Source organism: Bicyclus anynana, chromosome 22 (assembly GCF_947172395.1).
Source record: "Bicyclus anynana chromosome 22, ilBicAnyn1.1, whole genome shotgun sequence".
NCBI lineage: Eukaryota > Metazoa > Arthropoda > Insecta > Lepidoptera > Nymphalidae > Bicyclus > Bicyclus anynana.
This window is the reverse complement of record NC_069104.1, coordinates 3,734,734-3,750,323: the sequence shown is the minus strand read 5'-3', so window position 1 is coordinate 3,750,323 and position 15,590 is coordinate 3,734,734. Positions and strand designations below refer to the sequence as shown.

The following is a 15,590-nucleotide window of genomic DNA, read 5'->3' as shown; positions in this document are numbered from 1 at the left end:
TAGACGATGGACGTCCGGGTCCCAAGGTGCTGGAATAGCGACGCACTTCTTTAGGTAGAGTAGCTGGATGTACGCGAATCAAAACCATGTCGTTTGGAAGTTATATGAGTCTATCTCAGTGGACGTCCATTGGCTGATAATGATGAGGATAATGCTTTCATGGATTAGATCTTGTTTAATTTTCCACGTTTGGACAGTTGTATAGAAACAAATTCGCGCCATAGCCTGGCCTCTAAGGTGTATTCCACAAATAAACTCTTAATTACTTTCAAAATAAGCCCAAGAAACCCCTTTTATCTCTTAATACACTCATGAATACCTTGGTCTCACTCAATAAGTTAACCCTTCCTAATCCGTCTTTGATTAACTCTCCGCCTTGAGTGGGTACAGTTTTGTATACGGTGAATTAGCTTTGTTTGTTATTAATTAATGACGTATTTCTTTATTTAATTAAGTGACATGCATGGAATAGCTTTTGATGGAATAGCATTAGAAAATGCCAAAAATCTAGTTAAAATAACACGAAGAAATATTTTTTAATTTTAGAAATGTCGATTGAATAAGTTATGCAAAATGCAAATTAAATAATGTAAATAATGTAAAAAGTGTAGTTATTTGGTTCTATTGCGTATATTTGAATAAGTATTGTAGGTACGTTAAATTTTATTTTGTAATGGTTCGTTTTGACAAGTTTAAATAATGTTTTATACCTACTGGGTACTAAAGGATCTTTATTTAGACGTTGACCTCTTATAGGTCTATATTTTTATGCTATTCCAATTTTTTTTTCAACTGCTATGTATTGTAAAAACAAGGCGCGTAGTTATATATCGCTACATAAATAATAAAGCCAACACAAAACTATCCATAGCTTCCGTTTATTTTCAATCCGCAGCCGAATCGCCATTTTTGTCCCTTCGGTCGGTGCATCACAATCATCGCCATTCTATATTGACAGTACGTGTTGTGAATGTACAACATTTTCCGTACTTTGTAGCCATTTTTATTTGGTATCGATCGGGTCGCTTCGACCCCGGCCGCCGGCTGAAGGGTTATCCGCCCATGTAATTGGCTAGTTACAATTCATTATGGTATCCTGATTTTTCGGTATTTCGCACTCACTTTGTGGCCATTTTACACGGATAGATGCTCGTAGAGTGGTCGATATTGCACCGTAGGTATGTTGAATATCGAAGTGGTGGATATTTAAATTCTTAGCAACGATTTATAAGTAATCACTACACTTACAGTGATTTCTAATTTAGTTACATTTTATTATTTAAAATTTCAACTAACGTGAGTAATTTTCTATGGAATAGATATAGCCGTGACTAGTAGCTAACTAGCTAGTGGATATGACCTCTGCTTTTGATTCGGCGTAGGTTCGAATCCGGTCCGGGGCATGCATCGCCAACATTTCAGTTATGTGCATTTTAAAAAAATTAAATAGGTATCACGTGCCTCAAACGGTGAAGGAAAAATATGGTAAGGAAACCTGCATACCGTAGTAAGTCTGCTGAGACTCGTTCAACAGTGTTTTTCATATAAATAATAAGTTTAAATGAAGTTAATAATTAAGGACCCGTCTAATTTCAAACCTTATTCATGAGCATATTTCGATTCACACGTAAAATTCAAATCTATTCACTTAAAAAATTCTTATTGTTAAACTTTCAAGGTTCAAATTTCATTTAGATAAGTACTTAATAAAAAATTGTTAATATTAAATCGTCAATAAAATATTTTTACAATTCCTTTTCCACAGTCGGTTAAAGTTTGGCCAATCAATCAATAGCCTATAGAGTGGGTTCGACCACAAAGGGCGTAATTCTTCATTAGGCGCGCCGGTTCCGGTCAAGTGCTGGCCCCAGGGGTTGGTAATCAACGCGAGACTTGTATTATTTTTGAGGGGATGAAGTTTGTCTTTCGGGTGTTTCTTTGTAGGTTGAGAACCCCTGCATTTTTCTTACGAAGTCTCAAGATTAGATCATTCCTACGTTAAATTTAATCTCAATTTTGTATTACCGTGCTGTCTAATTTTCAAGGTTTAGGACACCTGTGGCGCTAACGCGCGGTTATGAGATAAACTTGTGAAGATAAATAGACAATTGTCAACCAATACCACAAAATTTTCTTTCATTTCTTTCATTCCTTTGGGACGAAGGAGAAAGATAATAGAGATAGAACAGGAATTATTCCGCTGCCATAGGACGATATTTTGTATATTTCTGTTTAATTACTCGCAATTTAACACCACTGTAGGCTGTAGGCCTATCATGCTACCAACGACGTATCTCGTGAAAGGAAATGTCAACCACAATTGGCGCAACCTGAAATATCTTGGATATAGGTAAATGTACTTAAGTCATGAGCTTGACCAACTCCTTCCTCAAGCCGCAATAGCTCAGTGGTAAAGAGAAAAAAGGACTCGGTGATGAGTCCTTTTTTCTCGGTGAAATTACCTCCGTTACATCCCTGATACATACATAGACTGCCAAAATGATTACCTTTCCTTTTGTCTTCGCCGCAGTCGAGTAAGAAGGATATTTTATTGTCAATATTCGACAATATTAAATTCGTGAGGAACAAACTAGTCCAGTCCGCCCCTCGGTTTATTAGACGTTGAGTTTCATTTAATTTCGTCCTGTGATAACATCCCCAGTGTTGGCGCAGTACGGAGTGGACAAATACCGCTAAATTATTGCTTTTTCTGTCTAAACACTTTCCCTGACGCTTGTGTGGTATTGGCTAATGCCAATTATATATATTATATATAATTGGCATTTATATTATATATTATAAGCTATTTATTTTCCAAGAGTACCTAATGGTACTCTTGGAAAATAAATAGCTTTTTTGATAGGCCATGTTTTTAAAACAGGTGAAATGATGAGCGAGCTTATTTTTAGGTATTTTCTTGTAATGTTAATATACCTATATGTTAAGTATTTTCTTTTGAATAATTTGCTTATATATAAGTATCTGTAATTGGCAGATTGGAATATAAGATTTTTAAGTACCTACCTATATATTTTCAAGATAGTCCGGTGGATACGACCTTCGTGTTTAATTCCGGAGGGTGTGGGTTTGAATCCGGTCCGGGGCGTGCACCTTCAACTTTCAGTTGTGTGCATTTTAAGAAATTAAATATCACGTGTCTCAAACGGTGAAGGAAAGCATCGTGAGGAAACCTGCATAACTGAGAATTTTCTCAATTCTCTACGTGAATGAAGTCTGCTAATCCGCATTGGGCCAGCGTGGCGGACTATTGACCTAACCGCTCTCATCCTGAGAGGAGACTCGAGCTCAGCAGTGAGCCGAAAATGGCTTGATAGTTATGATGATATTTATAAGAAAGTGTTAGTTACACTATTTATAACTCAAGAACGGCTTGACCGATTTGGCTGAAAGTTGGTTGATAGGTAGCTTAGAACCAGGAGACGGACATAGATTATTTAGGGTAGGGATATGATAGGTGTTGGGTGGGAGTAGGGTAAAGCACGGCTTTACGCGGACGAAGTCGCGGGCGTCCGCTAGTTTCTTATAAATTACAGATTATTACATCTTTATTATCTTGTAACTGGTAATACTTCGGAAATTACAGACCATTATGACGCCTGTACACGACTTAAGGGTAATACCACACCGGGCTGGCGTAATGAGAAAATTATGCCGAGTCTTAGCGGCCCTAATAAAAATTTGTTCTTGGTTGGGGACGGTAGAGCTATATAAATTGTTTTATTTATTACTTCTAGACCTTCCAAGCTGGTGGCAGATAAAATAAAGACCATAAATATTGAAAAACATCTACAGACTGTCTCTTATTGATCACTGATAATCTTGGACCTATAACTACCATACGTATTTTGAACAATAATGTTAAAAATAATTATTAAAGATTCAAAATTAGTTTTTATATAAACAAAATTAAAGTGTCTGACGTTTGTCTGTGATTTAAAAATAACTGTGTTTTCTTAAATCATCATCATCATCATTATGAACCCATATTCGGCTCTCTGCTGAGCGCGAGTCACCTCTCAGAATGAAAGGGATTAGGCCAATAGGTTTTTCTCAAGTGTTTAAAGTTATTTATTTACACGAACAAACAATTTTTTTTTAATATTTTCGTGTCTGTTTATCTGAGCGTCTCTCTCTGGAATGGCTGAACCGATTTTTATGCGACTTTCACTGGATGAAGTTACTGAGCATTATGATAGGCTTCTTTTTTCCCGGGAAACTCCATCCCGCGGAATTTGGGAAATAAAATAAATTTGATTTAAGTAAAATAAACCGACAAAGACGTACCACCAAGCGATTTAGCGTTCCGTTGCAATGTCATGTAGAAACCAAAAGGGTTGTGGATTTTCATCCTCGTCCTAACAAGTAAGCCCGCTTCCATCTTAGATTGCATCCTAACTTACCATCAGGGGAAATAGTAGTCAAGGGCTAACTTGTAATAAAAAAAAAACAAAAATGTATAAGAACCAAACCACATAAAGAACTCATCGCAACGATAGCCTCCTTTTGGAAGTGGGTTGACGAAGCGAAACTATCGTTTGACCCTATCTGCCCTGAAATTTTACACTGATAAAAACAAAGTTCACATGGCCAGGTTTGGCCGTGGCTATATTTAACCCGCCAGATGTCGCGATAGGCCCGCCGTGTGCTTTATTACGATTTAATTCAACAAAACAGAGAGAAGTCGCCTTTGATATTGCCGACTTGTAGCTCAGTGTAGCTCAGTACGGCGACCATGCGTTTGGATGCTGAGTGGAATGTCCCGAATTTCTGCTCACTGATGTACTATAGAGAAAGACCTCCCTATCATCATCATCATCATAACAGCCGATGGACGTCCACTGCAGGCCTTTTGTAGGGACTTCCAAACATCACGATACTGACCCACCTGCATCCCGCGAATCCTTGCGATTCGCTTGATGTCATCAGTCCACCTGGTGTTGGTCGACCAACACTGCGCCTTCTAGTGCGAGGTCGCCATACCAGCATTTTGAGACCTCCCTATAGGAGAGGGAATATAGACCCAGCACGCTGCAACAATGGGGGTTGGCGTGCTTAGGCAGATAATATAACTATTTAGCGACCATTGTCATTTTTTAATGTTATTGAACGATACCGGTGCCTTTACGTGCTCTACCAGGCACAGGAGTAACACTATGAATTTCCTAACTCCGTGAAAACTTTGGAGAAAAAAAAGCTCGTACTTCATTGCCCGACTCATGACCTATCTAAGTCTTCTTTCGCTCAATCTTTTTGATATATTTCATCTTATCGCTATTCCATTGTTAACGCTATTTAGCATATTATTATTTTGTATTTTTTGACAAAGGTTCAAAATACAAGAAAATATCAAAATCTACATCGTTTCATACAAGGAGGCTTAATAAACATTTAAAGTCTATTGTTTATAGAAACTACTTTGAGGAAGTGACTTCTGCCTCTATATTCATTTCTTCCAGCAAGCAGCATCGCTTTGTTTCGTTTTTAATCAGAGGTCCCCAAATTTCGTATTCACGAAAACTCAATTCACTTGCAATGTTTTTTTTTATTTTTGTGTAGGTAATCCTAAGTTTACTTTATTAATGCAAACTTTATCTTCAAATAATATGTTATTGACTGATATCTAACTCATAGAAAATCCATAATATTTCTAAAGGATGCGGCCTCTACAGTTCGGTAAAGTCATAGAGCAAAAGTTTTGTTTTGTTTTGTGTCGCGAAGTTACGGTTGGCTTCTTATGACAGCGTTGTTTAAACAATATGCATTTTGTATTTCATATAGCTGAGCTTGCGCGCTTCACCGAAATCCAAAATACTCGTATTTCCTTTTTTTTAAAATTAATATGTAATTTCTTTTAGTATTGGTCGAACCAAATTGGTGGATTGACGACATCAATTAGTCTTTAAAATAATAATTTGTAGTGGCGTGCACAGGGTTTTTAACTATGGTATGCATTATACGTACAAATTGTACAAAATAGAAAATTTCTTCTTCAATACTGGTTCTTGAATCATCAAGGTTAGGCAGTATAGTGCTCACCAGTGCGTAACATTTTGAAAAAAAATACTTTGACACCATTTTCTTCGGTCAGTCAGTCAGTCTGGTTCTGAGATTTCCCATTCAATTTTTTTTTATTCTTTACATGTTAGCCCTTGACTACAATCTCACCTGATGGTAAATAATGATGCAATCTAAGATGGAAGCGAGCTAACTTGTTAGGGGGAGAATGAAAATCCACCCTTTTCGTAACGTAACGGAACGCTAAATCGCTTGGCGGTACGCCTTTGCCGGTAGCGTGGTAACTAGCCACGGCCGAAGCCTTCCCCCAGCCTCAGAAGGATAGTTACGCCATGGCGGTCAAGTCATTTATAGATGCATAATATTTTGTTTGAAGCACCGCGTGTATGAGGTCGTTGAATAACTCGTGAGGCAACATTACGCCAAGCGTGGTAACATTGCGCGGGTTCGCCTGTCAGCGTCACGACCGTGTCACGCTCGCGTCACGTCACGTCACGCGCGTCACGACGTGTCCTTGCGTGTCGGTGTCACTTTCAATGCTCTGTGAAACGTGGAGAACTTCGTGTTCAAATGACCGGTGTTTGACAACATGTGGATGTCACGGAACAAATGAAACGCGATGGGTTTCGTCAATACTTGGGATCTTGATATCTCAGTAGTATCGAATCATCATCATCATCTCCTTTACCATATACCACCTAAGAGGGGTCGGCAAAATATGTCAATCTCTTCCATTCGCTTCTATCGTGTATACTTATCATCTATTCCTCTTACAGACATGTCCTCTTTCACATACTCCATCCATCTCTTCTTTGGTCTTCTTCTCCTCTTGTGTCCTTCCACTTGCTATCTCAACTTTTCCCTCCGCATTACCACTGCTTTCCTGCCATTGGTACCAATTTCAGACAACCTCTTACATACCTACTTAATCCTTATATTCAACCGACTTCAAATAAAGGGGGAGGTCCTGAATTTGTCTTTTTTTAATGTTTGTTCCTATCTTCGTCATTTATTGACTAATTTTGAAAATTCTTTTTGTTTGAAAGAATATACTTCCAGGTTGGTCTCACTTCATTTTCATGAAAATCGGTTTAGTAATTTTGTGTTAATACTATTGTTTTAACTCAGTATGATAGGAAAACTTTGTAACACAAATTTACTATAATATACCTACGCTTAATTTCTATTCCACTTGGACATTGCAACACCCCGTATTATACCTAACCTCGTAAAGTTACCGAAATAGTGTGAATTAATTATACACTAACGCCATCTAGAATCGTTTTGGAAAACACCATCTTAAACAACAGAAATAAATTATCTTAAAGCAACGTATCATACTAACATCGTACAATATATCGTTTATTATAAATATTCTTTATAAAAATGGCGTAAAAATATATAGTCAGTGAATTGTAGGAAGGGCATAAAGCACCGCCAAGTAACCCGACACCGATGCTATCACCACGTCACCACGGTAGCAGGGGTCGTATGTACCTGCCTTACTCGTATAACTCACTAGGTGCCCGGTTAGCCGACAATGCCTGGATGATCTTATTCTTGATAATAAGACTCTGCGCCACGAAAGAAGTCCCGCTTCTAAAACCTGAACTAAAAACAGCATCTTAAACAAATAAACATAAGACCGCCATTACCAAATGACAATAGGCGCCATTAAGTCATAGTGTCGCGTCTACGAGACTTTTTGGCTGGTGGGAGGCTTCGGCCGTGGCTAGTTACCACCCTACCGACAAAGACGTACCGCCAAGCGATTTAAGGTTCCAGTACGATGTCGTGTAGAAACCGAAAGGAGTGTGGATTTTCATCCTCCACCTAACAAGTTAGCCCGCTTCCATCTTAGACTGCATCATCACTTACCATCAGGTGAGATTGTAGTCAAGGGCTAACTTGTACAGAATAAAAAAAAAAGTCTAGGTCTCGCTTTCGTTGTATAGTCTCAGTTAGGCGTTAAAATGGTTTTTACTTTTTATGTTATTCAGTCACTAACTAATTTATACGTAAAAAACAAATATTGTCTGAATGTTTGCAAAATAAATAAGATTATAAAATTTCACAATCTATATTAAAAATCTTTTATCGTAATTAGATGAAAATACAATTTAAACAAATGTCATCATCCCTGGCGAAATCGTCCGCTAGTCTATACTAATATTATAAAGAGGAAAACTTTGTTTGTATGTTTGTTTGTAAGGAATAGGCTCAAAAAATACTGGACCGATTTTAAAAATTCTTTCACCATTCGAAAGCTACATTATTCACAAGTAACATAGGCTAAATTTTATTTTGGAAAAAAATAGGGTTCCGTGAAATATTTGGGGTTTTCGGACACAAGTTGCAAAAATTGGGGTAAGGTAGAGGTAGGGTAGGGGTAGGATAGGGTAGGGGTAGGGGTAGGTTAGGGGTAGTTGAAAGTTTCCATCGAGTTTCACGCGGACGAAGTCGCGGGCGTTCGCTAGTGTTTAATGAAAATGTAAACACTTTCATTTTTATAACACTTCAGTAGGTACAAGGTGGCATATAAACATACACACATAAACAAAAGGAAGCTCTCGTCAGACTGCGATAGCATCAGTGTCCGGTTACCTACGAAGCCTACAACTTTATGTGTCCCTTTGTTTTACTGAGGAATCATAATATTTGTCTGCCATTTATTTAATTCCATTTCTTTTCTTTAATATTTAGCCATTTTAAACAATGATTATCAAATATACAAAACACTATTTTTTTTAACCGACTTCAAAAAGGAGGAGGTTCTCAATTCGGTCAATATTTTTTTTTTTTTTTTTTTATGTATGTACACCGATTACTCAAAGACGCCTGGACCGATTTCAAAAATTCTTTTTTTGTTTGAAACGGTATAGTCCCCATTTGGTCCCATTGCCATCATGACAAGATCTGATGATGGAATCCTGGAGAAATTGAGGGGAACTTTCAAAAATTATATGGGTGTCTAGTGTGTTCGTGAACTTTTCCATTTAGTGCCTTTAAGAAATACAAAATTATGAAGGTTTAAAATCGATCTGATGATGGAGTCATAAAACAGACGAGGGAACTCCTTGGCGATTTACAGCAGTTACCTTGTGTTTGGGCTTGATTAATTTGTCTTAATGAGAACTTTCCACATAGATAGGTTGTGACTGTCATTTAGGGGTTTGGTGATGAAGACCAAGGACAATTAAGGGAACTCCTTAACAGTTAACAGTAACTACCTTGTGTTTGGCCTTGATTAATTCGTATTGCTGAGAACTTTCTACCTAGATGAGTTGTGTCTGTTATTAGGGGTCTGATGATGAAGACCAAGGTCAATGAAGGGAACCCCTTGACGGTTTACGGTAGCTACCTTGTGCTTGGGCTTGATTAATTTGTATTGCTAAGAATTTTGTACCAAGATGGGTTGTGACTGTCATTAGGGGTCTGATGTATTCGTTTGAGATGAAATTTTACCCTAAAAATTGAAAAATAATAAAAATTTTAATAAAAAAAATACAACCGACTTCAAAACCTAAAAACGTACCCACTAAACTAAAAAGCGAAAAATAACATTATAATATGTTCTACCTGCTGATCAGTATGAAGTCGGTGCTTAGCCGGTGTTGTCTTAATTTAAGCCATTTCTGACAGGACCACATGAAACAACATTGTCTGCAAAATCTAAATCTATAAGATATGCTCACATGGCTTGAATTAATACATCACCGGCTTAGCACCGCCTTCATACTGATCAGCAGGTACAACATATTATAATGTTATTTTTCGCTTTTTAGTTTAGTGGGTACGTTTTTAGGTTTTGAAGTCGGTTGTATTTTTTTTATTAAAATTTTTATTAAAAATACGCGATCCGCGACTTTGTCCGCATGAAATTTAGTTTTTCACAAATCCCGCGGGAACCATGGATTTTTACGGGATAAAAAGCCTATGTGTTAATCCAGAGTAAAATCTATTTCCATTCCAAATTTCAACCAAATCGGTTCCATAGATGCGGCGTTACAGAGAAACAAACATCCATAGAAACTTTCGCGTATATAATATTAGTAGGACTAGCGGATATCCGCTACTTCGTCTGCGTGAGATTTTTCACAAAATGAAAAAATCGGACTAGTAGTTTTGGAGATTAGTGACGTAATTGATTTGTACAATTATCCTCTAACCCCAAACGCATACACCCTCTCCATACTACTCATGGCTGCCATCATCATCATCAATGACAGCCGATGGACCTCCAAACACAACGGTCTCGAGCCGCCAGCATCCAGCGGCTCCCTGCAACCCGCTTGATGTCTTCGGTCCACCTAGTGGGGGGGGGTCGACCAACACACTTTCCGGTGCGAGGTCACCTTTCGAGCTTGATCTCCTCATTTTTGAACTTAATACATATTCTTATGAGCCGTGATAGCCCACGGCATACGACCTCCGCCTCCGATTCCGGAAGGTAGGTTCGAATCCGGTCCAGTCCTCCAACTTATCAGTTGTGTGCATTTTAAGAAATTAAATATCACGTGTCTCAAACGGATGAAAGAAAAACATCGTGAGGAAACCTGCATACCAGAATTTGCTTAATTCTCTGCGTGTGTGAAGTCTGCCAATCCGCATTGGGGAAGCGTGGTGGTATTGGCCTAACCCAATATTCTGAGAGGAGACTCGAGCTCAGCAGTGAGCTGAATATGGGTATATAATGATGACATAATCTTAAAATGTATGTATTTGTTTCAGGTGCTCAGAACAGGCGGACATCTGCAAGTCTTGCGATGGAGCTGTTCGAACAACATCAGGGCACGCATATCCTTCAGGTACTATAATAACTAGCAAACGCCCGCGACTTCGTCCGCCCTTAGACCTCTGTAAACCGGCTCCCAAAATCTGTTCTTACCGAGCGTTTACTATGAACTACCGTTTTACCGGCACTTTTCAATCGAATCAGCCTTTTGTAATCAATTTTTTTTATAGATTATCTATTAGTGTGATAGTTTCATGTTGGGGAATTGGATATTCTTATAATAATAGAAAGGGCGGTAGAACTGGTGAGGAACATTTATTCGAGTCCATGTCCTCGACACCTAGGGGGTGGGATGTATTATGGGAATGGACCAATGGACATCCTGGAACATGCACAGTCGTGATCTGCGTGCTTTTTTGAGTACAATACTGTGGACGGAGAGCGGACCTAGAGATATGCGCACCGAGCGCCTCATTGCGCCTGGTCTATTTCACTTATTGTAATTTGCTTTGGATATTATTATTATTTGAAATCAGAGTACCTACATAAAAACAGACAATCTTTCAAAAGTGCTTGTTAAGCATCTAAAGTATCTTATAAAGTAGTACAAGGCTTAATATACAAAACGAATTTTGAATTAGAGTGTAAAAAAATTAATTAATTAATTAATTAAATTAAATTAATCTATCTAAAAATAACTAAGGCACGAGGGTCCACTACTCATAAATTGAAAAGTTAAAAACATGTTATCATTAGACAAATCACAAGTAGATTTAAAGATTACCAATATAACAGTACATTGAAAAATAATAACCGTTTATCGAATAGCTACTGTGGTTTGTGCCACAGAATAGATAATATATAGATAGATACCTACGTTTATAGAAAGTATTGAACTAGATAAGAATCTACAACATAATTGAAATAAAATAAAAAAAAATTTGAAGGTCAATGGTAATAATGTGATTGACACTTTAACTTCACAGCTGATAGCGATCGTCTCGGGAATTCGTTTCCGTTAGTTTTTTATCAATCTTACGAATAGTCGAAGAGCTGGTAAACGGTTTATTGATTGTATTCACAACTATGACATGACAATTTTTGTTTTGTTGGTTTTTGTTGTTTGTTGTTTTGGGCTAAACCCATCAATGATAACCATACTGATTGACCAATCAGCAATAATTGTTTAAAAAATAGACCGACTTCAAAAGTGAACTTTATATGTCATTAAATAGTAAACCTTACATTTGGATGAAATTTGCACTGTTTTCTAAGTTGGAGTCTCTTTGGACTAACTAAAAAATGTAATTTCATGTAGGTATTATTATTATGTAGTCTTTGAAATATGCACGGACAAATATACATAACTTTAGCTAATGTTTGAAGCTGGTTTAGACAAATGTATACAAAAAGCGTGCAAATATATTACGGGTTAGATAATTTATTAAGACAGTTACAAATCTTTTAGTTTAGTTGGTACAATAGAAGAAGTTAACAGACATTGAAAATGTGACCCATGAAATATCAAGTGAAAGAATATTCAACGCATTTGATCTCAAAACGCGATGAAGAAAAAATGTCATTCAAAGCGAAGTCTGTATTCCATTTTTCCACATTTTTCTTTACGTAATGATGTCGTAATGATGTCTAATAAAAAAAGAGATATTGCAGAATTCAAACATGTAATATCAAAAAAATTTCGTCAGTCAGTTTGATCAAAACGTTCACCGGCTCCCGGTCTACATTTGTCTCAAGCCGGTATTTTCATCACCGATGAAAACGTACCAAAACACAATCGAACTTGACTCTATTACACAATTGGCCAACTTCATGCTTTTTGTAACATTATAATAGATTTTTTCATTATAGTTATTATTAATACTCGCACAACAAAAGCCTCGCCGCATACTACGAGTACCTACACACAACTTTCGACATCACAAAATTTAATAATTCTTCGATTTCACCGAAAATTTCATAACCTAAAATTAATTGAACAACACTATAGGTGCCTATAGTTTGTTAAAGGATTGCTTAAAAAAATATCGCGGTCAAGTGCGAACGGCTTTGCAATTTAGGTTCTGTATTGATTGCAATGCAACTTTAGCGGAATAATAGATGAAATACTTTGCTAATCTTATTGTTGTTTTATAATGGATTTTCGTTGTTTTAAATCGATTATATCCACTGTTGCGGGCCAGTTGGTTTATGGCAAGCAATGGACTTAAATTATTTTAAAATCTGCACAATCGATGTTGGCTACTGAGGTATTTTAATTAGCACACTTACCCAAGTTTGTTTAGTGTGAATAATATGTTACTATGTAGGTATGTACCTATGCTGCAACTACTTAAGTGACCGTTTTGACTGAAATTGGGAATGGAGATAGATTGTAAAGTGGACTAGAAAAAATAAAAGAGGCAGCAAAGATAAACTGAAAGTTGCGAATATCGAATTTTAGTGTCTATTAAATATTGTAATTGATACCACAGCGCACGAATGTGTAGATTTGAGATATTTTAAGAGAAGGTAAAATAATGTTAATAAATGAAAAATTACGTTTTATAAGGACATTTACCGTAGACAGAGAAGTAAAAAGACAAAAAACTAACAACTTATGCAGACTGTAAAAAAAAGAAGGCAATTCGATATTCGGGTGTCATGACGCGTGCCATTTTTGAGGCAAAACGATGTTCCAAACAAGGATAAACGTATTGTGAACACGAAAATAAAGCCTTAATTGCAAATTAAAAATACATAACCAGTAAGCTTAAAATATATTAATGAAGAAATTGCTCAGTGTTTTGGGATGATAAAAAAAATTGTCTTACAACGGCAGACATTCAGCTGTCTATTGATTACTCTATCTACGACATTTTCCTATATATCTTAAATATGATTCGTTTTGAAATGTCAGCTTATAGGGTGCGGAATGCTAAAAAAATCGATTATTGATACTATCATTTCGCTCACGTAAATAATATAATTTTATGCAATCTTACATTATTATAATGTGGTGCTGTGGTTTCTATTACGGATCGAAAACGGGTTACTACGTGATTCCTTGATTCGATTCGTTTTTTAAGAGGTGCAACTTTGCGGTGCCGGTTGTACGGTTTTTAGAGAAAAAAATAGGGACGTGCATGCAACGATTTCCGATTTTGGAGGTCGTTCCGATTGCGTAATCGATTTTCAAGTTATTTCATGTGTATCGGTTTTTATATGTTTTGATGAATCAGTATAGTAATATGTCAATAGTACCGCGAAGATGAATAAGTATAGTAATATGTCAATAGCGAATAAGGTTGGTACCGGATTTAAGCCCGAGATAATAACTACTTTAAGATAGTTTAGTGTTATAACAGATAGACAGAGAAAGAATAAAAAACAGGTTATCATGTTTTTTTTCTAGGCTCATTGTAATTGTTAATATTATTTATTATTATTTTTTTTGAAAATTTTGTTAAAAGTATTTAACTACCTAACACTGCGTGTTGCCAGTGATGATTTATGGATCCGAGACTTCGTCGCTAACTATGGTGGGACTTAATAAAAGACTCAAAGTCACTCAGCGGACGATGGAATGAGCTATGCTTGGAGTTTCTCTGCGAGATCGCCATATCGCGTTACTGACATAGCTCAGCGAGTCGCGAAGCTGAAGTGCCAATGGACGTTGCTGGACCCCGCACCGGAAAGACCCCCAGTATGTAAACCAAGGACATCAAGCGGGTTTCAGGAAGCCGCTAGATTCTGGCGGGTCGAAAACGTTTTGTTTGGAAGAGGTCTATGTCCAGCAAAGGACGTCCATATCCTCATAATAATGATGCTAAATGATTGACAGCCTCCGTGGCGCAATGGTATGCAAGACGGAGGTCCTGGGTTCAATCCCCGGCTGGGCTGATTGAGGTTTTCTCAATCGGTCCAGGTCTGGCTGGTGGAAGGCTTCGGCCGTGGCTAGTTACCACCCTACTGACAAAGACGTACCGCCAAGCAATTTAGCGTTCCGGTACGATGTCGTGTAGAAACCGAAAAGGGTGTGGATTTTCATCCTACTTCTAACAAGTTAGCCCGCTTACATCTTAGTTTGCATCATCACGTACCATCAGGTGAGATTGTAGTCAAGGGCTAACTTGTAAAGAATAAAAAAAAATTCAGTAGATTCTGCTTTCCGAACTGGTGCTGTTGTGACTACAAATCAAGCCGATATAATTGATTTTTTTCACTTCTACTTCAAGTGTTTTGAACTTAAAACAATGTTAACAATGTTTTCCTTTGTCCACAGTCTCTCGACGGGTTCGCTCTCTCTGTGGCGGCGGACGGGAGGTTTCTGTACATATCTGAAACTGTTTCTATATATTTAGGGCTATCACAAGTAAGTACTATAAACAATATCGTAACAATAATTAGCTGACTCCGCGCGGTTTCACCCGCGTGGATCCCGTTCCCGTAGGAATATGGGAATAATATATAGCCTATAGCCTTCCTCGATAAATGGGCCATCTAACACTGAAAGAATTTTTCAAAGCGGACCAGTAGTTCCTGAGATTAGCACGTTCAAACAAATAAACAAACTACTGGTCCGATTTGAAAAATTCTTTCAGTGTTAGATAGCCCATTTATCGAGAAAGGCTATCTGCTATATATTATCGCCATATTTTTACAGGAATGGGAACCACGCGGATGAAACCGCGTGGCGTCAGCTAGTCTCTAATAAGTTTTCTTTTTACAAACAGATAAGATTTTATTGGCTGCATGTATTTTCATTGACATAATAATGGGAATTATTCAGTAATAGAGTCATTAAATGAAAATAGCAGAC

At 37.3% G+C, this 15,590-nt stretch overlaps 1 protein-coding gene across 3 annotated transcripts in view; it reads left to right on the top strand.

Annotated features, from left to right (window-relative positions):
• Window positions 1-15,590, top strand: part of LOC112046576 (protein trachealess) — a 262,436-nt gene that overhangs the window by 215,478 nt on the left and 31,368 nt on the right. For all 3 annotated transcript variants that reach the window (XM_052888412.1, XM_052888411.1, XM_024083273.2), the window contains 2 exons: window positions 10,768-10,844; window positions 15,054-15,143. In XM_052888412.1, coding sequence (XP_052744372.1) covers window positions 10,768-10,844; window positions 15,054-15,143 — 167 coding nt within the window. The remainder of the gene's footprint in view (window positions 1-10,767; window positions 10,845-15,053; window positions 15,144-15,590) is intronic.